The sequence below is a fragment of the Anopheles arabiensis genome, chromosome 3 (assembly GCF_016920715.1).
Source record: "Anopheles arabiensis isolate DONGOLA chromosome 3, AaraD3, whole genome shotgun sequence".
Taxonomy (NCBI): domain Eukaryota; kingdom Metazoa; phylum Arthropoda; class Insecta; order Diptera; family Culicidae; genus Anopheles; species Anopheles arabiensis.
Window position 1 is genome coordinate 69,292,099 of NC_053518.1, and position 24,031 is coordinate 69,316,129.

General features: G+C 48.7%; 1 protein-coding gene across 5 annotated transcripts in view; it reads left to right on the top strand.

The window, feature by feature from the left end:
• The window catches only part of LOC120903644 (teneurin-m), a 520,615-nt gene that overhangs the window by 364,817 nt on the left and 131,767 nt on the right, over nucleotides 1–24,031 (top strand). Inside the window, exon 2 of one of the 5 annotated variants that reach the window (XM_040313194.1) lies at nucleotides 20,286–20,668. The exons of the other annotated variants lie outside the window; for them this stretch is intronic. Within the exon in view, the coding sequence (XP_040169128.1) occupies nucleotides 20,638–20,668 (31 nt within the window). The 5' untranslated portion in view covers nucleotides 20,286–20,637. The remainder of the gene's footprint in view (nucleotides 1–20,285; nucleotides 20,669–24,031) is intronic. 5 annotated transcript variants of the gene reach the window in all.

The following is a 24,031-nucleotide window of genomic DNA, read 5'->3' on the forward strand; positions in this document are numbered from 1 at the left end:
TTCTCTCCCTGCCCGGTTCTTTCGGCGCCCGGGCCACTTCATTACCAGGCCGGTCGATTTCCAAGAATACATCAAATTACGTACCGCTCGTCCACTGAAGCGCATCGTTAGACCGAGGTTGGGCGGGAAAAGTTTTACAATCCACTCGCCTATTTCCTGCGCTAGCTCAATAAAATGCTGATCGGTCTTGTCTGCTTGTTTTTTTTCCAAGAGTTGCGTGCACTTATGTGGGGAGCCAAAGTTTGTACCGCGGTCAACGCTGAAGTCCGAACAAAAAGTCACCATCGTTATCTGCTCGAAAGCTCCGTACCGCGAAGGTCCTCATGTCTCTCCAGCTCGGTCACTAATTAGATAAACTCCCGTCAACTATGAGCGACTATTAAAGCCAAAGCAGCAAAGTTGTCGATCAATACGATCGATGACGGTCACTGCCTGAGTCGCAAGCTTCTTGTGGGCGCCCGCAAAGCCCGGCTGGGCAAACTAAATGTAATCAAACTTGGGAACAAACTTACGATTATTGCTTTTGTTTGGTTCTTTGGCGTGCGTTTTCTCCTGCGTCACTGGAGGCTAAACTTGCCGCAGCACATTCCAGTTCTTGCAACCGTCCTTTCTTTTATTGTTTTAGTTCTCAAGATGTCAATCTTGTTGTGACGCTCCGAAGACGCGCGCTCGGGTCTTTTCCGAGTGATATCCGTTTCGCCGCAAGCGATTGATTTTGAAGCTCCCATCAAGTGCCAAAGGTTGACCATTTCCGCCGGTTCGATCGTAAAACTGGCTGTCCGGGTAACTGCAAAGAAGGGGAGTGAAGCGTCCAAATTGTGTCTTCCAAGTACTATCTTGATGTTTCCAGCTAAAAGTTGCTAGTACATTTTCGCTTATCGACTGTAAAACTTCTAGCCAACGAGTGTGCCTCGTAGCAGGTTCATTCGCGTGTGAAACAGCACCAGCATCGACCCACGGCTAGCTCCAACAGTTCAACACAGACGAGCTCACTGCCGGAGCGTGTGGGCTTTACCACCGCTCCAGGTGGTAGCTGCTATCGAAAATTATGATCCGTCTCGGCCCGGTTTGCGACCGTGTGCTTGGCAGGCCAGACCGACGTCAAACTGAGTGGATTGTGGGTTCAACCAAAGGGAGAGAGAGAGAGAAACTGAAGGCGACTAGGGGCACAAGGTACCCGGGCAGCACGTTGATGATCGTTTATATTAATAGGCTATTAGCTAAAATCTCCATTACCGAAAGGTGCTATGTCAGAAGACCCACAAGACCCAGACCAGTGGGCAGTGTGAATCGCGTTTTTTGGAGCTCCACGCGCTGGCCCCGCCGTGGACTTGATGAATGACGAATGGGGGACGCATTTCTGTCGAGAATTTTACCATTTTTGATTGCCGCTAATGTGTGAGCCAGTCTCACCTTGGACGGTCAGCGTCATTACGCCCACCACCGCTTGATCCAATTCTGGGCTTCGAAGGCTTATGCCGTGTATGGGTCAGCAAGTGTGAACATGCAATCAAATGCTTTTGGATGAGTAAAGACTTGAGGAAGAGTATGGTTTTTGTTTCCTGGAGTGTGTAGAACATCGCACCCTGAACAAACTCACCAACTGCTGCTGCTGCTTGTAGATATCAAAGAGTTTCCTCGTCCGCAGTTAGGTCAACGATGAGCGGACGAGGAAACAAGACACGTCTTCTACAGACGGCGCAACATCTGCAGTGTGTACTTGCAGTCTTGCCGTCTGAGTTCGGGGTTTTTTTGGGCCGCAGTATGTGCAACATGCCGCAGGTTTAGCCACGCTGCTTCCGCTCTGTAATGAATTCGATGCCAGGAACAAACAGCACAGCAACACAAAAAGTAATACACAGCTAGACACAAAAAATGAGAAATACTGGAGCACCTCAACAACTGAGGTAACAAATGATGACCAGCTGTGAATGTACAAGTGAGCGACGGTGCAGAAACGCTCTCAAGGAACCCCAAGGAATTATGGTGTGAGTGCGGGTGCATGAGGTAGCATAAATTTATTACCCATACTCATCCCGGTCGGTGTTTGCTCCAGCTCCAACAAAGCGAGCAAGCAAGCAAAAGGTTTTCGGTAAGTTGTTGGGCAAAAAACAGACGTAAACAACCGAGCTGACCTCTAGGGAAGCAAACTTCACACACATATGGGAGTTCATATTTCATCCGCCAAACCTCCGGACGTACTTCCAATGGGTTTTTTTCTTATGCTTCTTAAACCGTCTGCAGTCGCATTCGGGAAGCGGAGGTACTAACGACTTCGGTCTTAAACGGTTGAAGATCCTCGGTCGGGGTCCCGTACGTGGGTCCCGTACCGCTCAGCAGCCGAGGCAAAAACCGCATGGGGGCACTCCCTTTTGTTGCGTTCTATCAAATAATGAAATCTAAATTAAAATTAAACAATTCGCTTAGTACGCGCGGCTTCCTTATGATGGTGGTGATGGTGGTGACCGACTCACAGACATAACCTCCGTTTTTTTTTCTTCCTGATGTTCTTCTTCTGCGATCGTCCGAGGAAAAGGCGAATAGTAGCAGCAGGCAGAAGGGGGAAAAGAAAGCATAATTACACCACTCATTTGCCAGATTGTGTGTTGCTTGTCGGCTGGCTGGTTCGTACACTTACCGCATGCCTGTTTACACGACCCCGTGCATGATGGTGTCCGCGCGCCCAGCACGCCAGTTAGCCGTGTCACTTGAACACAATTACCGTTCTGCGACCTCCCCTGGAGCGGCCACTTGAGAGGGAGGGAGAGCGAAAGAACACGCTATGTTGGACCGATTGTCCATACTGGGTCGTGTGGATCGACAATTTCCCTACCTACGCGAGTGTGCGCATATTCAGAAAAAGGGCTAATAAGACAATCGTGACTTGCAGTAAAAGAGAGGGGCAAAAAAATCGAACATTCCTCAAGTACTTCAAGTGACTTTCGAAGCTGAAGTTTGCCACCGGTACCAGGCGCGAGGAGGACCCTCAATTTTGCACCCCATTTTCGAGACCGATCGATCACGCGAGAGCGACCAATCGAGCGTGTGAGTGACGACTTCAAACGGGCCTTCGGTGTGCTTTCTTCGATTTCGCGCTTCCCTTTCACTGGTGTGTGTGTGTGCGCAAGCGAAGGTTATGTAGCTGGCCTTCCAGGCGCGGCAAATTTCAATCAGTTCCCAAGGTCCGCCCGGCCGCGTTGTGATGAAGTTGTCAATTTTGTGTTCGATCTTCCGCTTCACGGGCTGAAAAATTCCATCCACAGCGAAATTAATTAATCAGAATCAGAAAGCGAAAGCGAACCGGTGGCGGAGGTCCGGAAGCGCCACCGGCGTGCGTAACTCTTTCACCGGCGTGGGAGGCACATCACCCCAATAGTGGTGGGAGCTAAACTTTCATCCTTTCGCTGTTTTTCGACGCGAACCATCCGGGCATTAGTGCGGATAGGGTGTGGAGGCCTTTTATTTATACTCTGCGTCTTCATTGTATTGTTTTGGAGGACGTCGTTCGGCTTGTGCGCTTCCCTTACCCGGGTAACCGGGCTGGATGAGTTTTTGAGCCAAACGAACTTTGAACGAATTCTAATTACGGGCCTCATTTCCGACAAAGTTTCACCCCGACGTCCGACGGTTGAGGTTCGTTAGCAAAGACGGACGAAACTCTCCAACGCTCGCTTTGTCGGGTGGGTGAGAAGCTCCAACGAACCTCCGGTGACAACTTGGAACTGGACGGCGTCAACGGGAAGGATACAAATAACGAAGCTACTCCCAGGATTTTCAGCAAAATGGGTTGATGCTGATGATTTTTTTGAAGGCCAAGACAGTGAGGAACTCCAAAGATAAGAAGGATTTGAAAGGAAAAGAAAACGAACGGAACGAACCAGTTCGGAAGTGCCATCGGAAGCAAGGGCCAAATTTGTTCTTTCCGTTTTTACTGCTGCCCATAAACTTTCGATATTTATAGAAAGCCTCCCTATCGCTCGGTATGTGTGTGGACCCAGACGTGAACCATAAAAAGAACGCAACCCAAAATTCTCCCGAGAGCGAAGAACACAAACGAGCTTGAGAGTGTCGTATCTCAGCCTGGAAGTGGATGGGTTTTGGAATTTCGTTCGGAAGATATTGCACAACTTCTGTGGTGGGTGAAAAACAAACTAATACTTTACTGCGGGCCAGGGAGTATAAATATTATGGATGAGGGCATACAACCAAAACAAAAGCGTTCTTACATTGCCTAAACTCCCACACACACACAGAGAAGACCACAGGGGATGGGGACAAGTAAATAACCTCTAGCGGTACATTCCGATCCAATCGGGAACCAAATAACCCAACTCTTGATCTGCCCTCAAAACTCCTCTAGACCCTCTGCGCAAGGGTCTCGATAAGACTGATCGGGGTCGAGCAGCGTCGCCACCGTAGGTTGTTGTTTGTCGTCACTCTCTCGGGACTCTTGTGGGGTGTGCTATCGCCTTAAACCCACGCGGCCTAGCCTTCGCTAAGTGTGGCTGCTTCTCACAGGCCTGTCAGAGAGTTGCAATTCTCAACAAACTCCCCAAGCAGCTGGGTATTGGCAACATCGTCAGAGAACGGACGGGAACGGAAAAGCAGATTTAATTAACAGATAATACTTTCTTCTACCAGGCCTCTGTTTTTTTGTTCGTCTTGCTGTTACCTCCACCACTGTGTTCTATGTCAGCTCTCAGCTTGACTTATGTTCTGTTCCTACTCACATGCATTTTTTCCCCACCTAGATAGAGCGGGCTATGTGTATGTGTTTGATACAACACCACAGATCATCCACACGAAAAACCGGGGCGAAGATATTGCGAAGTGATTGCGCTGCCTTCCTCTGCCACGTTCTTTACTGAAGCTGTAGCAGCAGCAGCAGCGATTTTTCTAAATGTCAAAATAGTTTTGTTTCTTATAGACAGCGCAAGACAGCTTTTTCCTTCCCCCATTCTTTCTTTCCCTCCCTCGGATGAGGTGAGTGGCCGTCGCGAACTTTGCTACAAAGTCGTCTTAGACCAACAGCGTAGTGTCCTAGTTCGGCGTATGTCTTATAACGGATTTACGCCAACAAAACACCCACGTGGATGGCTCATGAGCACGACTCAAACGTCTCAATGGTACGAGCATGATGGCTTGAACGTTTGCCAGAAGACGATGCAAGAGCATACAGTGTGTTGCTCGTGTAGGGTGTGCCTTGCCCATCGGCCAGCTTGGCAGCTAACAAATTCTTCTCCGTGGGATACACTGGGCGAAAAAAAACACGACCTTCCTTCCTTAAAAGCACCATCCAAAACACTCGTAACAAACACTGATAAACGCATATCCGACGGAACAGTGACGTCCAGCGTACTGGGAAAGCTTTTTTCGGGGTCGGTGGAAAGCTGTGCCGCACGAGTAGAAACCACAGGATTAATAATCTCTTAGCTATTGGTTTTCTTCGAGAATTTACGAGCGATGAGGCTCAAGTTTCCTTCGGGCTTTCTCGCGGCTCGGTCCACGCAGACCGTACAACTTTCAAGCTTTGACCAGTAATATGACCGGCTGCTGATAAAGACTTTTCGGTTTAAAATCGAAATTCTGAGCTGGCGGGGTGTTGGAGGAAGCTGCTTGCATTAAGTTTCTCCACCAAAACCCCCTTGGGAGGGTTTGGTTTTAAGCTACTCAAGTAATAAAAACTTGACAGCTTTAAAACACCTATTTTGCGGGATTAATCCCCATCTCTGCTAAGCAACTCCCCAGTGGTCGGGGCGGTCTGATCGTACCCAATTCTTGTGAGCTGTAAATGTTCAATATCCTGCCTGTTGTTGTGTGTGAGTGTAAGTGTACGAGCTGGCCAATAGTGATAAAAATAGTCATCGTTGTCGCCGTAAGTAGCTATAAAGAAACATTAACGTCAAGTACGACCACCACGAACACAGTACGGCCAGTGTGGAGAGTGGCGCGCGAGCGCACACTCCAAATCCGTGGATTGCTACAATTAATTCGCCTGTTTTTATGATTATTGCCCACTTCAGCAGCGGGGCCCAACCAGCATATCTTTCCAGCAAAGGGAGACAGGCGCACCAGCAGGCAGTAACGATTCGTATATTTATACACTGCACGTTGTTAAAGATTTGCGGTTGACTTCCTTCCTCCGTCACTGGGAGGTTTTGGTCCGATAATGTGATGGCTATTCTGGAACGTGGCTTGCAGTGTGTCTGTGTGTGTGTTATGTGCGCATTCGCCTCCACAACAGTGCCCTAGCCATTTTATCGATTGCCACATCCGGCCGTGATAGAAGACCGGCGACGCAAAACAAACTCACATGTGTGTGGGCAGAAGAGCACACACACACAGTGCAGTGGAATTTTTATTCCACGCTCCCTGTCAAGATGGCTCTCGCACGATACTGCAGCGCAGGCAGAACTGTTGTTCTAGGCATTTCCCGTTGACAATTCAATCCCTGTGCCTGTTTTGTGTCTGTGGCCTTGGCAGAGAAGAGATAGAGAGAGAGGCAGAGAGCGTGCGTTGGGATGTTGCGTGCCAGCGTCCGTTTGTGTGCGGTCAGTGTCAAAAGTGACAGCTTACTTTTTCGAGTCCCTGCGGAGCTGCCCAGACTCAACACGCGTTTTTGTTATTGCTGTTGATTTCTCGACCTGTTCCCGTGTTTTGTTTTCGTTTATCTCACAAGATCACGTCAGGTTGACACGGCGGAAGCACACGGGGACCCATCATCAAGACGAACCAGCCCCAGACGGACACGTTCTAAACGCGTTATTAATGAACGCCCCGTGGGACACACGGGCGACAACGCACAGCGACGCCTTTCCGTGCTCATTTATCGAGCGACGGCAAACGGGCCGAACAGCCCGGCAAACCGCCGTCCTTATCAGCTCCGGTCGATCGCCAAAAACACCCAGCGGACGGCAACGAGGCGTTTGTTTCAAGACTTTAATTGGGCACCCGAAATTCCCGAAATTGTGGCGCGCGAGGCTGGAAAATCGAGATTTAATCACTTTATAACGTACTTCCTGGCGGTACGGGCCCGGGCATGTTTGTCGTGTTGTACCCTCTCCCGATCAGGTCGGGAGGTGTCCGGGCGTCTTTTTGGGCAGTCCTCTTTCGCCCGCTGCTTCGTTCGCTTGCTCCCCCCGCGGCGGCATCTCTAATCGTTTGCGTTGATGCTGGCTGATGGGGCGCTGGTTTTTGGTCCGCGTGATTTTTCGGGGGATAGCCCCCGTGATCATTACCTTGCGCCCGCCAAACGCATCCAGCCAAACGAGCCAAACGAGAAGGCGAACTTCTGATTGAGGTCTTTATTCGGGCGCACAGAGGTACGGGCAGCCAGTAGCCACTTCAAAGCAGAAGCGCTGGACGGACGGTGTTGCGGAAAATTAATGTTTGAACGATCAACGACACGGCAAACGATGAGCCCCCGCGTGCTGTTTATTATTACATTTTGTGGCTCTCCGCCCCGATGGCGGCGTTAAACTTGTAGTTAAATAATCATGCCACCTCGTTGCACGTAAAGTGTGGCTAATTTTTAATTTAGCGACCAAGTCCTTGCGATGTGCCGCTCCGCAACGTTGTAAACGAGTCTTTCATGTGCCGGTCTGCCGGGGTGAGAGAACCAGCCATTGTAACAGGATTGTTGTACCAACAGGCTATCCAATGGAGAAAAAAAACCGGGAAGTAAAATTACATAATTCTCCAGAAGACTGCCGACCCCCACGCCCTGCAGCTCGAAGTGCGTACCAGCCTTCTTCAAAATCGAGGGGAGGGCTTTTTCTGTATAAATCCTTTTCACCATTCTGCAAGAGGCCCTGGCCCTGAACGTACGAGTGAACGAAACCCATCCAGAGCTAATTTAAAACCCCTATCCCAGCGCCAGTGCTACGAATATTATAATGTAATTATCTGTCCGTTGCTGAGGTGCAGGCGAGGTGTAGCAGGACGCCAGCGCGTGTATGTTCTATCACCCACCACTGGGTCTTCCACTGTAGCATTAGCCCAAGAGACCAATCTCGTTACATTACGCTCGGATGGGGCTTGTTCTGCTGTAAGCTTGCACTTACTTCGTCTGGTTTTTCCTTTTTTGGGATGTCCGTCGCTTGCTATCTCTTTCTCGTGGTAATGTTTTAAATCCTTTGCCCTTTGGTCAGCCCCCAACCAACTGTCCATCGTACTGATGGTTGGTCTGGAGTTCGCTTTGAGCTTGCAGCTACAAGCCCCACCGGGCACTGTTGGCGATATTAAAATAATCGCTGAAGCTCACCCGAAACACACGTTGCCGACGGACAACAACAAAACGGCCACCCGACCCAGACCAGCCGTACACCATGGTGGTTGTAGTGCGCGATATAGAATATTGTTCCTGGGCGAACGCGCGCACCGCTCAAATCACCGCTCAAAATATGCAGCTTTCGGTACTTGTTCTTTGGCCCTCCCGTCGGGATTTTGCACTTTAATTAAATACAATACAGAGAGCCAGAGTGAGGGTTTGCAGGGAGACAAAAAGGCGCGCATTGGCTTGCAGTTTGCAGGATGAGCTGACGAGAAGCAGAGAACATGACCATGTCCATCAACCAAAGGGGATGCGTTGCTGTGATGCGGGTCTGCTAAAACCCTTTCTGTCGGAGCACCCAGCGTGTCTCATCGTCATCTCTCATGGGAAACAGGGGTTGTGCGCTATCGCGGGAAAGCAGAGGAGGTCTGCTGATGATGGATGCCTCCATCACCTCCAAAACCGGGACGCTACTCTCCGGCAAAACGTTAATAAACGCTTGTTTATGGTGTGGAATTTTTGATTTGCAAAGTTGTTTACGGGCGTAAAAGCAGGAAGTTTCGGAGCGGCTTTTATTACCCGCGGGAGTTTTGCTAGAGGTTCTGAAGCACCACAGAATTGGAGTATCGATCGTTGTTGCATTCAGTAAACAATTAGAAACTTTGTACGACCACCGTTGCAGTGTATGCTTCGGGGGGATCAAGAATTTGAAAACAACGGCCGTATCGGAGAACGGTTGTGGTTATGGGATGATCAGTTTGCCGTGGTTAGTCACGATCTTCCATGACCTCATTGCAGAATGACCAGTCATCATCGCTACGTGCGTATGATTGGGTGGCGTTAACAGCAGCAAAAACAGGGCGAATTCAAACCAAACCACAGCAAGTGCAAACGGAGCAGATTGTTTTGTTGTCGCAAGGGAAACGATGTGAGATAGTAATAATACTAAACAATCCACTCTGCGTCGCTCCATATTTGCTTGCAAGAAGCTCTCTGCCCTTATAAATAGCCCGCAAACCAGCAAACTTACATAAACAAGAAGCTCTTTAGCTCTTCTATGTGGAATGTGGCCGCGTGCGTATTTATGTGTAAAGCAAAACCGTTTATTTTTCTAACCACCGCGACGGGTCCTCTGGGCTGGCTTATTTAGTGGCTCATCAAAATATTTTTCGTGCAGTTAAATATTTCGCTGCTCGTTCTGGCTTTCTGACTCCAACAGAAAAAAAAATTACCTAACCCTGACCACGGAGGGATGATTTACGGGCGTGAATAAAACATGCGTCCCCATGGATGACTTATGCTGCTACCCTTATGGGTGTCGTCCATCTAGAAGCGCTTCGATCTTGGAAAAGGTACGGCGCCGAAAGAACGATTTAAATTCCCGCCGTAAGACGGATTAGAATCGAACGATTCCTCGCGTTTGACATTCCTTTGTTGTCTTGGCTTGGCTTAGGTGAAGGTGGAATAAGCTAAGCACACAAAAAGGAACTAGTCACCTCCCAGGACTGGATGACTGGACAGGAAATGTGAAGAACAGAGGCACGAAACAGCGAAACAAAAATATAAAAAACGGACATTCCTTTTGCGGGGTTTGCGCCTCCTCGATGACATCATCGATTTCTTCGCAGCAAGCTGCCTCTGTCTCTTTTCTACGTGAGTGGAATCCGTTTAAGTGTGAGAGGCATACTTTATTTTTTCTTTTAAAAAAAGGTTCTCAATTTCCAGAAGCGTGAAATAACGTAAATCGATTAATGATATTACACCCCTTTCCGCACGTCGCACCACTCCTAGAGCGCGTTAAAGGTGGCGCTTGTTTCGTGCAACAAAACGCCGCCCGAGGACCTCACACGACGGCGCCGCGAGTGTGTCTGTCGGCATGATGGTAAAGGGCTCGGGCTTGTTGTTTTGTTTTTTATTCTCTCCCTTTTCCCTTCAACGCCGGATTGAATGTCTCATTGCGGAGCGAGCAAATCTGTTGCCACTGATTTAAAACCAATGTCGCAGCGGCTTCACCTTTCCCCGGATCACAGGCGGACCGCAGCCGGACCTACAGCAGGAGCGTGTTATGTCACGTAGCGCCGGATTACTTTGTGGTGGGCACCGTCACCCACCAAGTCCCAAGGATTATTTGTTGGCGGCTTCAGATCAAAAGCCAGCAGCTGCTGCTGCTACTGCCGTTCGCCCGTGCTGTGTGTGTGTACACTCTGGTGCGAGAAATATGAAACATGTACTGCTTCGCGCACCAAACCGGACGCGCCCCATTCATTACCGGCCACCGAGCTTAGTACGTGCCTTAGCGGCCTTAGCAGACGCGCCGAACAACCAAGGGCACTGGGCTGGTGGCAGTGTAATGCTGGTTTGTAAATAAAGCGAGCACACCAACATCTTCTCCAGCACCGGGGGAGGATGAAAAGGAAATTTTAATTGATTTTCACTCCCCAAACCCTCCGACGCTGACGCCCTTGGATATTCGGCCGTTCGTTTGTCGGTCGATTTCCATCCAGTGCGCGGATGGGAGTGAGCTCCGGAGATTGGAACGATTCCGTATCTGGGGGTTGTTGGTCGTGGAGGGCTCGAGAAACAAAAAACGAACGCCTTAACGGTAGCAGAACACACAGAATGGAAGACATTGTTTCCTTTGCTCCAGTCCTGATGTCAGAAATCCTGGGTTTGGGCTGGGTATGGATTGGTTCTTCATTTCATCACGTTTTGTGCTTCACAGCCTCCACCGGGTCCACCCAGTCAACAAGAAACGGAAAACTCGCCACACCGAACGCCACGTTCTCTAATCAAAGTTTTGTTAATTGTTTCCAATCTTGCTCGAATCAGGACAATACGCAATGGAAAGCAGTCCAGGGGATGCTGCTGTTTGTCCTTTCTTTCTTGAAGGTCGTACCGCCAGGCAGTTGATTGAAGTTTTCCATCCTCGTACAATATGCTGGCATTCGGCGTCAGCGATTGGAGTTGGAGTTGTAATTTCCGGTTCAATTGTTTCGCTAACCAGGCAGACCTCAGTGGTTTACAGTGGAGACACGCGAAAAAACGCGAAAACACAGCACAAGAGGTTGCGTGTGTTTGGCTGTCACTTCCACAACAAATGATAAGTGTCTGTATGTGTGTGGGTAGATGTGACTTGATATCACCTCAGTAACTGACGCCCTGGCTACGGCCAATCGGAAAATATGAAAATTACTCTCGCACTCGCTCGGCTATTCCCTTTTCCCATTCATTGCCATCCATGAAGCTATTCAAGCCATGGCTCAGTGAAGACCTTTAAACGGTTTTGGGTGTTTCTATGATCATGTTCGGTCGTCACCTTTTTTTTTTCTTGTTGGCTTGGTTGTTGTTTGAGAGAGCTCCGTCCGGATCCATTCTTGCATCTCTTCCGTTCCTGTTCCGGTTTGGTAGTACACGTGCGCCACCACCCAACCACCCGGTCCGATTCTTGCGTGTGTCCTCCCATTGTCAGTTGGGACCAATTTCTCATCAGAAAGGAATTTTGTCTTTCCTTTTTTGTGTCCAACCGATGGGGTGAGATGGTGGGAGACAGCTCTTTTCTACCTTTTTTTCTCGTCCCAACCTTCCCAACTCCAACGAACGACGAGTCATCCTTTTGTGGTGAAGGTTTCCCTTTTGTTGTACGAAATCCACTCACAGTGCGAGATAAAAAGAGAGAGCAAGGCGAGCGAGAAGCGTTCCAATTCTAAGGACTAAATATTTTCGGGGCACCATCCTTGATGCCTAGGCGCGCAAATACACAAACGCGGGCGCGTGTGCAGTGAAAAAAAAGCAAAAGCCCAGAATCACAAAAAACGTTGAAGGTTTTCTTTCGGCTCCGGCACGAGACGAGGGCTTCGCACCGTGAGCACAATAGACGTCCCCATATCCTTGGGAGCTTTTTAGGGGATCCCTTTTCTGTCCCTCACTCTCTCACTCTCTCTATCGCTCTCTATGTCCCGCTGTGCTATGGGCTAAATTTTCCCATTGTTGTACTAAACATGGGCACTGCTCACGGAAGGCGTGGGGTGCGTTGTTATGCTGCTAGCATATTTGCCACCCAACATCTTCCTGGAAAGCAGTAGCAAAAAATACACCCAGAACGTTCAGGATCTAACACGCCCGTGGGCTTTGGTAGCCCCCGAAGATACAGATCTCACCGCTTTGTGTATCGCGGACGATGACGATGTCAGCCCGTGTTCACGATGATGATGATGATGATGACGATGGGCAACACCTACAGTGTGTTTTGATGGTGTGGTTGACATCCCGCCGTGAGCACATCTTCATCGGCACGTCACGTCTAGGCGTCCGCAACGCGTGTGCGTGTTTCCGAGCATCGCGGTGTGTCTAACATTTTCACACATAGTGTGACACAGCGAGCGACCACAGCGAACCACACGACCACGGGTTCAAACTTGTTACGGGAAATCACCTCAACGTGATTCCTGTTGTCAAATCGTTTCCTGTTTTGGGTGGGATGTTTTATTCATTGAACCTGACAGTGGGGACGCGTGGAACATTGGGATATTAGGAGTTCGAGTTCCGCACAAGAAAAGCTTTTTTTTATCCGGAACTTTGGATTCAATGTGTGAATATCTCACAAAAGACGCTGGGATGTCTTGGAATATTCGCAATCGACCTTGTCTTCCTGCTATCGAAGCGTTAGTTCCGCAACTATGAGATCTCCGTTACCGTGCGCAATGCTTCCCAGGAACTGGAACTGGTCCCGTTTCTTCCCAGCTAAATGGCTTCCCCGGGTCGGTAAATGAAGGTATTACCGGAAAAGATATAAATCTCGTTCACTTGAAAGCACATCTCGAGGTCGTGCTGGAAGTAGCTTTCCCCCATCTCCTCTGCCTGTCCGTACAGGTTAGTTGGTTGGTCGAAATGGAATTCCACTCTCTCCCACCGAAAACCTGTACCAAGTCTGGGCCAAGAATTTGGAGCGACGGGCGGCATCGGCTCAGTGCCGTGCCATCATCATTTGCGTCGTTTTCGCTTCATTCTTCCTCCGTCTCCCGTTTTAACTCGTTGCCTAATGGCGTAATGACCCATAATTTCCATCGAAAATGGACATAAATCACATTCCCCCGCACGTTCGTGTGTGTGTGTGTGGTGGGGGGGGAGGGGGGGTGCCGCAAAAATCGTTCGCCCGCCCGCGCTACCTGGGCAAATTTTGGGAGAGCGCATTCTCCTTGTAGAGCTCCTGATGGGGAGCGAGATCATTGCAATTACGCAATCGTGTGGCCTTACCATTGGGAATAAGGGCGCACGATGGCCACCTGCGTGGGTACCGCTAAGCCACCGACGGGACCGGACCTCCGAGAACTTCACCCACTAAACGTGGACCATCTTCATCTCTGCCATCGGTCGTAATCGCTATCATTATCAGCCTCGTTAAAACTCCCACAGTTGCTTTTCTGGGAAGGTTTTGCCACCGGAGAGCTGGAGCAGGGAGGTGTGTTGGTGGTTTGTTCCGAAAATTATTTCAATTTTAATCTAAACGGCCCTGCATTGTAGGTGTTAGAGAGACGGAGAGTTGGTTCCGGCGAACTGTTGTACATTCCCGCCGTTGTGGGTGAAATTTTGGATAAATCACAAAACCTCAAAGTACATACTAATTGGCACCTCTAAGCCTGTCACTTGAGGGAGCATTCAGGCAAACTTCCTGCCTTCCTCCACACATCCGGGAAGTCCCAAAAACTCGGAGAGAGAGAGAGAGAGAGAGAGAGAGAGAGAGAGAGAGAAAAAAATTGAGACAAAACCAGAGACATCATCCAAGACTTCGTAGAAGGTTGAGCGCAACGCGCGCTTCGGGCATGAAGTGCGGGCACCGCTCGAATGATGGACAGAGAAAACCAAAATAAAAGCCCATCCATTTACATAAACAAATGATAAACATAACCATTATCATAAATACATACTGGCTATCGGGACGCATTGTTCACTGCGAGGGAGAAGCGCAGGGAGTGTGCGGCAATAAGTAGACGGATGATCTTCAATTCTCCGAAGTCCGGGCCTTCGGGCTACTCTTTCGATTAATATGCAATGTTGCTACATCTACTCAAAAACCGATCCGTACAGAAACGAAGAACCTGAACGGGGCGGACGGCAAACATGAAGAAACTAACGACACCACTGACAGGCATCAACATAAGCATACATATGCCACTTCCCAGTCGAGCAGTGAGCGAGGGCGCAAATATTTATGCGCCAGGGAATGCGCAAACGAAGCCGAAGCAGCAGCAGCAGCAGGACCTTGGCCACGGTAGCCAACGCCGTGAGCAAACTAACCGCACGCACGCTGGGAGGAAATTGTAAACCAAGCAGACTCTGGACTCTTTGGACCGAAAAAAAAACGCTTACAAACAGCTGCGTTTGGAGCTGCTGTATTTTCTTTGCAGAGGCTCTATGGAGGTGCCTTTTTTATTTATTTGAAAGCCTGGCCAACCCGGTTTCGCTTGCGGATGACTCTCGATGCTCGAAAAGCCAGCAGGGGCCCGAAATGAACATTTTCTTTTATTGACACGCTAATAGAATCAATTAACACAACCCACCATCGGCACCAAGTCCTTCCGTTTTTTTGGTCGGGGTATTGAGGTATAGGGGATCCACACCTTTCGGGAGCCTTTACGGAAGACGCGCCGTGGGCGCGCAAGGTGCGATGAGGCAGTGAGGCATTTATTTATGTTTACTTTTAGCGTCTCGTTACTAGCGACTTCTCACAGGACAGGAAGGGAGTCGTGAATGGAGATTTTTTTCTGTGTGCGGTTCGCTCTATCTTGGTGAAGAAATCTATTTGAATGAAACCCATGCCTCAAAGAGAGAGAGAAAGGGCAGGGGCGAGAAGGCATCAAAGAATGGATGCTATTTACAGTATTTCATTGCCGAGGAGAAATTCCGAGAAGCTTTGCTCAATTTGGAGAAAATCGGCTTATTAACAGCTGATAGAGGGCGCTGTTTACGCGTTGGTTGTGACGCGTTGTTGGCTTTGAAGCCTGCTCCGAGCGTGAGAAACGTGTACATTGCTTGAGTTTTGGATGTAATGTGTGCAATATCGACACGATAATTGAACGGTAATGAGTTGCAACGGTGTAGAAATGGGTGCTTTTACACTTTTCTTTTAGATTTCTATTGTTGTTATTGAGAAGCGCTTCGATACAATGCAATGTTTGTCAGAACATGTCTTCACTCTTTCACCTAAACGCTGCTACACCCGAGATAGCAGGTCCTTCAACCTCACAATGCCCGTCTTTTATCCGTCGATTTACGACGCCAGAAATAATCATCCAACACACTCAACCAGACCGACCAGACCGCTTTGTTCGCGCGCTGCTCTCCATCCAATAATCGGCTTTCAGCGTCATCAAACATTAGCACCATGAAGCTCCAGGTTCTTTCCGCTATTTTTTTACGATTGTCAGTAATTACGAGCGAGGGATGGTTTAGTTTTGGTTGGACTTCAGCACCTCACCCGCTCCCAAAAACAATATCACATAATTTTCCCGATTACAGACTGGAAACTTTCCCTCCGGAAGGTTCAGGTTCTGCGCGCACACACACACTCTGTTACTGATAGTGGCAAAAAACAACATCATCACCATCAAACCGCTAAGAGGCTTATCAAGAATGCGGAGAAGCTTTATGGTATTTTCGTCCCAAAGCTTACCGTGTGTGAAGAGCTGTGTGTTCGTAAATTGATCCTTCTAAATTTTAATCCTCCATCATTTGCCTTCATTATCGGGCCAAACCCCGGCAAAGAATGCATCTGACCGTGTGTCCGGGGCTGATGGTGGTTTGCAAAATCAGTCCTGCCAAATCCCACGGAATCGCTTTCCACAACGCTCATGGAGATGAAGTGTCACTGGAGGCTATATTTCAACCGGCACACCAGCAATGGATTATTTGCATTTTTCATCTCGGCTGGCCGTAAATATGGGCATAATTAATATGCTATCGATCGTTCGGAACGCGCAACGGCAACGAGCATATTTGACGACGATGATTACCCGGTCCCCGGAGCGCCATAAATTCGTCCCCAGCGCTTCTGATCTCCGATCTCCGTGCAGAGAGAGAGCACGATTCAGCAATCTCAAACTCTTTCGACTACACCGTCCAAACGCGGAATGGTGCAAAGTGTGATCGGTCAAATGGATAAGACACCTAGATCTGTTTGTGTTTGCGAGAGAAGGCATTTTTCTGGCGGAACGAGCCAGTTAATTAGGCGGACTGGAGGTGCCGAGGAAAATCCCCCCCCAAGAAAGAAGTGCAAAGTGGGCGGTTTATAGGTGGGTTTATCTGTTGGAGTTGGATCTACAAAAAAAGCCTCACCGAAATTCGGGTTTGTCTGTGACCCGAGATGAAATTAATTCCTTTCTACCTTCTCTCACACTGAGCTCGGGCTTAGAAGAAGGGTACAAGACAGATGTCAACCGTGGTTGCGATCACTATCGGGGAAGATGGGGAGCTACCTTTGGGGGCTTTTGAGAAGATGTCCCAAAAACTGCCCGCTTCCTATCGCGAATGGCGTAGGATATCCGGCCTTTTGTTGGACTAACGTGGCTAGAGCACACACAAAAAAGGTGGAAAATAATCCGACATGCCAGTACGGCGGTTGAAAAAAAGGGTACCTTCCATCAAGATAAAGCGAGCATAATTCTTTGCACAGGTATTTCTTCGAGGCTTATCTTGCTGGTGTCAAGTTTTCATCGGGAACGCAGGTTTTTTGTTTAAACCGAATCGCGGGATCGCTGTCCAACAAAACATGTTGCCAACTGAGGCGTGTAAAACAGCCCAACGACCCTACGAATAAGTTCCATTCCGCGCGTTAATGTTAAAAGTAAATTCTGGTGGCAACTATAACCGCAAGAGACACATCGGTGTGTAACATCCAGCAAGGGCCAATGGAACACGGCTACCGTTGTGTTGTTTCGACTGCAAACAATTGACTCCCATTCTGAAAGAGATTTCCTTTCCCTCCCTCAAACAATTCCCCCAAACATTCCGACTAGAAAGCTTAACGCTTGGAATGGCTCGCCGGTGCCTAGGCACGCATGGCAAAGTCTAAATGGAATTTTTTGAATTCAATCTCCCAAACGGAACTCTCCACACACTCCTGGCACACCAAATTACACCGATAAACATTAGCCTAATCGTGTTTGGTGAAAATGGGCTTCTCGTCCCCGCGACCAACGGCTGCCTCGGATCCGTTCCACTTCGCGGTCACTGCTGCCGTCGACGGGTGGTGGGGAACTGGTTATTAAGCTTCCAAACGCCTTCGCCCGACCCTCTGGACTGGGCGGCCTCTAAAGGTGCCTTTTGGTGAATGGGACGGGAAATATTTTGACAGTTATGTGATAGTTATGTGTAGCCGTGGTCATCTCCATCGCCGTCTTCTTTCTAGGAGCTAAGAGGGTTTTTTTCTCTCGTTCTTCAGCTTCTGCTTATCGGCAACATTTAATCAAACCACACAGAGAGTGACACAGCGCAAAGTGAATTGGAATCATTTATCTTCTCTTTTTTTTCACTTCGTCCCACCACAGCTACAGGCGGAAACACCGTGTTTGATGTTTGATCTTGTATTCAATTGTAGAGCTGAGAATTGAAGATGAGGTTCACTTCTGGAGCGCTTTCTCAAAAAAGAAAAGTACCCTGAGGGACTTATAGACAGCGAACTGCTGGAGCAATTTCTTAAGCCGGGAATAATTTAGAGATAATTACTAAACGCACCGCCTACATCCCACAGCTGAAGACTTCATTTCGTTGAACATCCACCTCATTTCCAATCGAAAATGAAGTCCACGATGCACTGCAAACCTTTTGAATTATCATAATTTTATCATTAGACGCACCCACGGACTGGCTTTGTTTTTCTTCCACTGCTGACTTCAAATTAATCGACCGCATGCTTCTGGAACCCGCTGAAAGATGCACCTTTTCTAGCCTCGCGGGGAGAAAATGAAGGCAAGAGTGGCATTACAATGACTGATTTTGTTGGGTCTCTGGCTAGGACTATCTCTGCGAGCGATCTTCCTCCCCAGGTGACTTCTTCATCATTATCGGAACCCAAACAGAGAGCAAAAAACAAAACCAAAAGCGCACACCTGGGGACGACCCTGGGTGCAATTAATCATTTTAACGAGCATGATGATTTAATTAGGTGCCTTTAAGAAGAAGTGTCTGGTCGGGCGAAAAAAGGGGTAACCGAAGCCCGAAACTCGACCAAAACGATAAAAGAAAAGTCAAACATTAGAGCGGGTGGTGTGTCACACAGTGCCTTGTGGATTGATTGATGTTGCAGCTGGCGATGAGGCGTTTCCGCGACCGTTGCTGCACTGTAGGTGGCCTCATTTGACTTCGAATTTTCTCTCTGCCCATTCTGTCCTCCGTCACACGCATTCCGGTCGTGTCAACCGGTATGGATTATCGCGATAAGTCTCCTAGCCCCTAGAAATAGACAACAACGTCGCGATGTGTTGGCCGAGGTACGCCCACGATGCATCTTCACGTGTGTGTAGGCGGACGTGTGTATGCCGCACGTCTCTATCGCAATCCGCTGCAGAAAGATGCATTTTTCAACATCACCATCACACGCACACTTAACACACGGTGAATGATGTTTTGTCATTCGTGTTGCTGGATTGCTGAAATCCGTGTGTCACTCACTCAACAGTCGCACGTGACAGCACATGCTTTTACGGTGGGGCGCGTTGGTGGCTGGCTGGTTTTACTCAACTCACCACTTTAGGTTTAACCTTTTTTTCCCTCTCCAAAACCATTTAACATACTTTTAACCCCGTTCTTCTTTCATTTATACTCTATCACTAAAAAACGCAGACAAGAAAATCACAAAAGGTTGTAAATAACGAAATAGCGTGGTCGGTGGCGTGCCTTCCCTTTACCCTTAAGTCTCTAGGCCCTGGGACGACGGCCTATTATCAATTTTTATCACCCGAAAAGATTTCGGACGCATTAAGCCCAAATCAACTGAGCAAGGAAAGGGGGGGAAAAGAAACATAACGAAGCATATGATGACTCCGCTTATGAATGGCGGTCGCTGTGTGTTTGTGCTGTGCCCGTCTTAAACCGTCGCGGGGCGGCCGCTGTGCGTTCCAGCATCCAGCCAGCAGCATCATCAGCCCGTCGCAATGACACCAGAACCATAAAAGAATTGATTTCTCGTAAATGCGCCAAGCGCGGTGCAATAAAACTCTAGCCTGTCGGTGTGTGCGCGCTAGTTATGCGGCCCCTCGGAGCGGGCCCCGAGACCCGGTAAGGGGGCCCACTCCCTCGGTTAAGCGCAGCACGAAGTGGTGTCATATAAAAATATGATTTGATAATGGATCTGCCGTTCCGGCCGGCAACATCCATCATCCCGTGGCATGGGGACGGGAGGCCAGCATCCCATCCTTCAGTTGGGGAGAGAAGAGAGACGCGAGAGAGAGAGAGAGAGAGACTAATTGATTTAGTAAAGCATCCACATGCTGTGTTGTGGTCGCCCAACTAGCCGGAAAGGGGTGGCTGTAGAACATGCGGGTTGTTGCGGTGGGGGAGAACTTTCTTAAAGGCAGCAGCAAGCGGGGAGCAAAAACGAATTGAGCCCTGAGTGGATCTATAAAAGTTTTATGTCCCCCGGGAGCTGTTTTGCCGTTGTCGGTGGAACACACGAGCGTTCTGGGTTTTTTTCTGTTTGGAATTAGTTGCTCTGTTTCCAAGTCCGTTCGTTTGTTCACAACTTTCTTTAAATGTGTGATTCCTGTATTGCTTTTTTTTGTTTCAATCTTTGCAAAACTAACAACAACAAAATCACCACTAGAGTGCTATAAAACAAATGTTTTCCTGGAAAAAGGAAGTGACCAGTTTCTTCTACCAAACGCTCGTAAAATTAACGATAATTAAGCTCCGGGGCGGCATTGGCACTGGATGCGCAAAACCATTTAGCATTCCTTGAAATACTTAACGCAAGAAAAACGAGTTTTCTAACCATTTTTCCCCTCTCTGTTCTCTATTCCAGGTAAGCAATCGATGTCCATCTTGCTGCTGACAGATACCCAAGCCAGATGCTATTCGGCTGCTCTTCCTAGTTCTGTGTGTGTCTGTGGAGTTCTATTCACTCAATCCAACTCGTTTTGCGCTTAAAGTTGATAACACACACTTTATTACGCCGATTACGCGTAAATCTCACTCAACCCCCTCGGTTAGGTCAAAAGGGTATGTTTGAGCTTTCCCTTCCCTGATATCCATCCCCTTGCAAACACCTCGCCCACCCAAACGCGATCACATTGGATCCGACGTACGCGAGCATCAGCGGCACGCTGCCGGCCGGTCAGCGGAATTCCGGCAAAATTTTCGCAAAATTCAAACACATGAACTATCCATTTTTCCGTAAATCTGAAGGTGTGTATCTGAACAAATGTTTCTCGCTCTGTTTTGTAGTGCTAGCCTGTTTGTCTGTGTGTCTGTGTGTGTGCCTATGTATGTATTTTAGGAGAGTGTGTGTGTGCACGTGTGCAGTAATGATAGTTGTATTTGGAGCTCCCTCGAAAATTGATGATTTATGCGCGTTATCGATGGTGTTTCAAAAGGGTAGCACATTCGATTGCCTTCCACTTAATGGAGTACGAATGCCAAATTTAATGCTGAAATTCCGAACGCTAATGAAGTAGCTCGAATGCGCAAACTAGCTCGTTTAAAAGCTTCCCTTGAGGGAGAGAGAGAGAGAGCAAGGAGGATCTATAATGAGCTGTATTTAATAATCAGCCCTTTAATGCATGGGCATATATTTCCCTTCTGGAATGGTTTTAAAGCCAGTTTTTCTCGTTAGCAGTAACAGCAGTTGTTGCAGGATATTGTTGATCTACGACTGACGCTACCTGGGACGCGCTCGTTGTTGCGCAAGGTAAACCACACTCTATGTATATGCAGCTCATTACCATTGCAATAGGCTTAGCCTATTCGCCCATGCAGAAGAAGACGCCCACAAGGGACGTGCTCCAAGATTTGCTGCACCTTTCAAATCCATCCTAGAGGATAGGATGTAAACAAAAGAGCTGAAGAACAAAGTACGTTCTTGAAGAGTACCTTCCCTATCTCATCCATCCAATCGATTTGGTACGGCACGATGGAACTCAATTATCTCGCAGCAAACGCAGCTTCCACAGGACGCCGTATGCGAGATTGATGCCAAAACATCAAAACCTGGCCCGAGATTCCCGCGCAGAAGAGACAGAACGCGCGCCTAAGCGAACATGCCGTTTTATTTATGCTGATGACGATGTAAATATTCCATTTTTGCGCTCCAGAACTGCGCCAGCAAATCCTCGCTTCGACAGTCCATTAGTAAAGACGACTTTATGTCGTCGAACGGCAGCAGAAGAGGAAGGGCAAAAGACACTGGGCGAAACAGTGCGTCCGCGTCCATTTACGCGCAGGCGGCCATAATTTTTCGCTGAGCACCACCACCACCATGCTCCCCGGGTGTCCCCTTATGCCAGCTCCAGAGGTACTGCCAAGGGTGGCAGTAGAAAATGGCACTCATTAATCAAGCGCCGCGAAGTTCATCAGCGGATATATAGTGGCGAGGGACATCAGCCATCGTGCGGCGTGTGCGTTGCGTATGCGAATTCGCGTACTTTATTTGCTGGCGTCACTCAACGCGGCGAGGGCAATAAGTTTCCGTTTTCTGTCTGGTACGGTGGCGGCGACCCACACTCGCTGCGCGTGTGTACTCTTCTCAACAACAGAAAAGAAGAGGGCATGCACATGGCGAGAGGGAGAAGAAGTGTGTTCAGCCCACTTCAGCGACAATTTATTTGATTGAGAGAATTGATTATTACGAGATAATGGAATCATATGTGAGTGGTTCTGGATTTAATGTAAACATTTGTCAACATGTACCGGCAGTGTTCGGAGTGCGGAACATTCGATGCATTCTTTTTTTGGGTGGCTCTCGGGAACTTGCTGAGCCTTTGCCACTAAATCAAGGAGAGGTAAAGAAGAGAACACAACAATTCCCAAACCATTGATGCATGCAAGTTCCCGGCGAAACGTTCGCTTCGTTTCTTTGCCGATTTCGATTTTCGGGGTCCATAATTCTATTTACTCTCCTGATTGCACCGTATAATAATGCAATATAGCGGACTGAGCGACAATCCCGAGTGGGTTGGATGTTCGTTTTGCCTTCTTTCCTCTATGTATGACACAGAACGGGACGATTCGATTTTTGCAAAATAAAACCTCGCTCGCGTACCTCCAAGTACGCTCGACTAGCTCTCGCTGCTAGCGGCTGCTTGGAGAACCAAAAACAAAAGCGAAACGAAAGTCTGTATCTAGCATCGTCTTTCGCTTCGGAGCGCTCGAATTGGGTGATCATCCGATTCCCAATCTGGCAAACAATCATCAAGATAAATCGTTAGCCCGAGCCGGAGCAGAGCGTTGGTTTGATTTCTGTGCACTTTGTCTTTGCCAGCTTGCTCTAAAAAGAGCTCTGGTTGGTTGGTTGGGAGGACCCAGTGCGAGTGCTGTTGTAAGATGTTGCTGAAAATCTGCTACCAAGATGCTGATTGCTGCAAACGAAGAGGAAGAGATACGACAACGTACCAACGTGGCGTCGTCCTAGTTTCCGGAACCGACCGTACCAGTGTGTCCCTCCGGAAAGGAGCGTTGCTCTCGTTGGTACAGTATTTATCACGGACGTCAACACGATGGATCAATATGTGGATGTGGCATGGTATTCGGTTGGAGAATGGGGAAATTTACTACAACAAAAGATGAAATATTTCAACGATCCTGCCCAATATCCCCCTGTTTTTCCTGTCCAGCAAATCGACGTTGGCGTCGTCGTTGTCGCAGTAGCGAGTTTAAATGCAATCGGTACCCACACACACACTGGACATATCCCTGGTTCGTGCTACTGGAGGGAGCGAACGCTATTTGTGCAAACCGTGGCGTACCCGGTCGTCGTCGTCCAACGTCGTCAACTGTGATTTTGTATGGCACTCTCCTTCTACGCTTCCTTCTGCTGTTTGTTGTGCTGTGTTTGCTGCTAAACACCCTCCTTGTGTCCTGATGGTGCTTCCTCATGGTCGCTTCCAACCAGAGCTGCAACCAGAAGCACGGCAGGACCGTTTGCACCAAGTGGCTGCAGATACAAAAAAACATCTTTCGACTATCAGCTGTATGGTGTGTGTCTCTGTGTCTGCTGGAGTGCTGCTTTCAACACACGACCATATACAGAATAAAAAACGGTGCAACAGGAATGGCAGGCTAGGAATTTGAAACCGTACAAAAATGGTTGGGGGACGACAACACCCGTGTATGCGGGCGACGTAGATAAATATATTTGTTTACCTCAAAGCGTCTGCAAAGCGTCTCTTTCTCTTTTGGTTCGAACACAGCCAGGGCCCGATACAAAAAGACGCACCAACAGCAGACGGTGGCAGATAGCATGGACCCTGTGAGCAAGCGAGTGAGTCGTCCGCAATCGTAGAGTTACCCCCACACTTCGATTCCTGCTCCAGTTTTAGGCCACCAGAAGTCACCGGCGACTTGGCGACTCTTCCGCGCCGCGTCTTGCAAGAGACTTCCTGTAAACTGCCTGCGGTGAATTGTTTGCCCCGACAAAGCCGAAGATCTAGCAGCACAGCAAGGAGGAGCGTGCAAGTTGTCTACAAGTGTGCTCCATAGAAGGAGCTGCTGCTGATTGGCCTCCGGATGTCGGCTGCATCCGTTTCGTACGCTTCGTACACTGGGGTTTTGCTA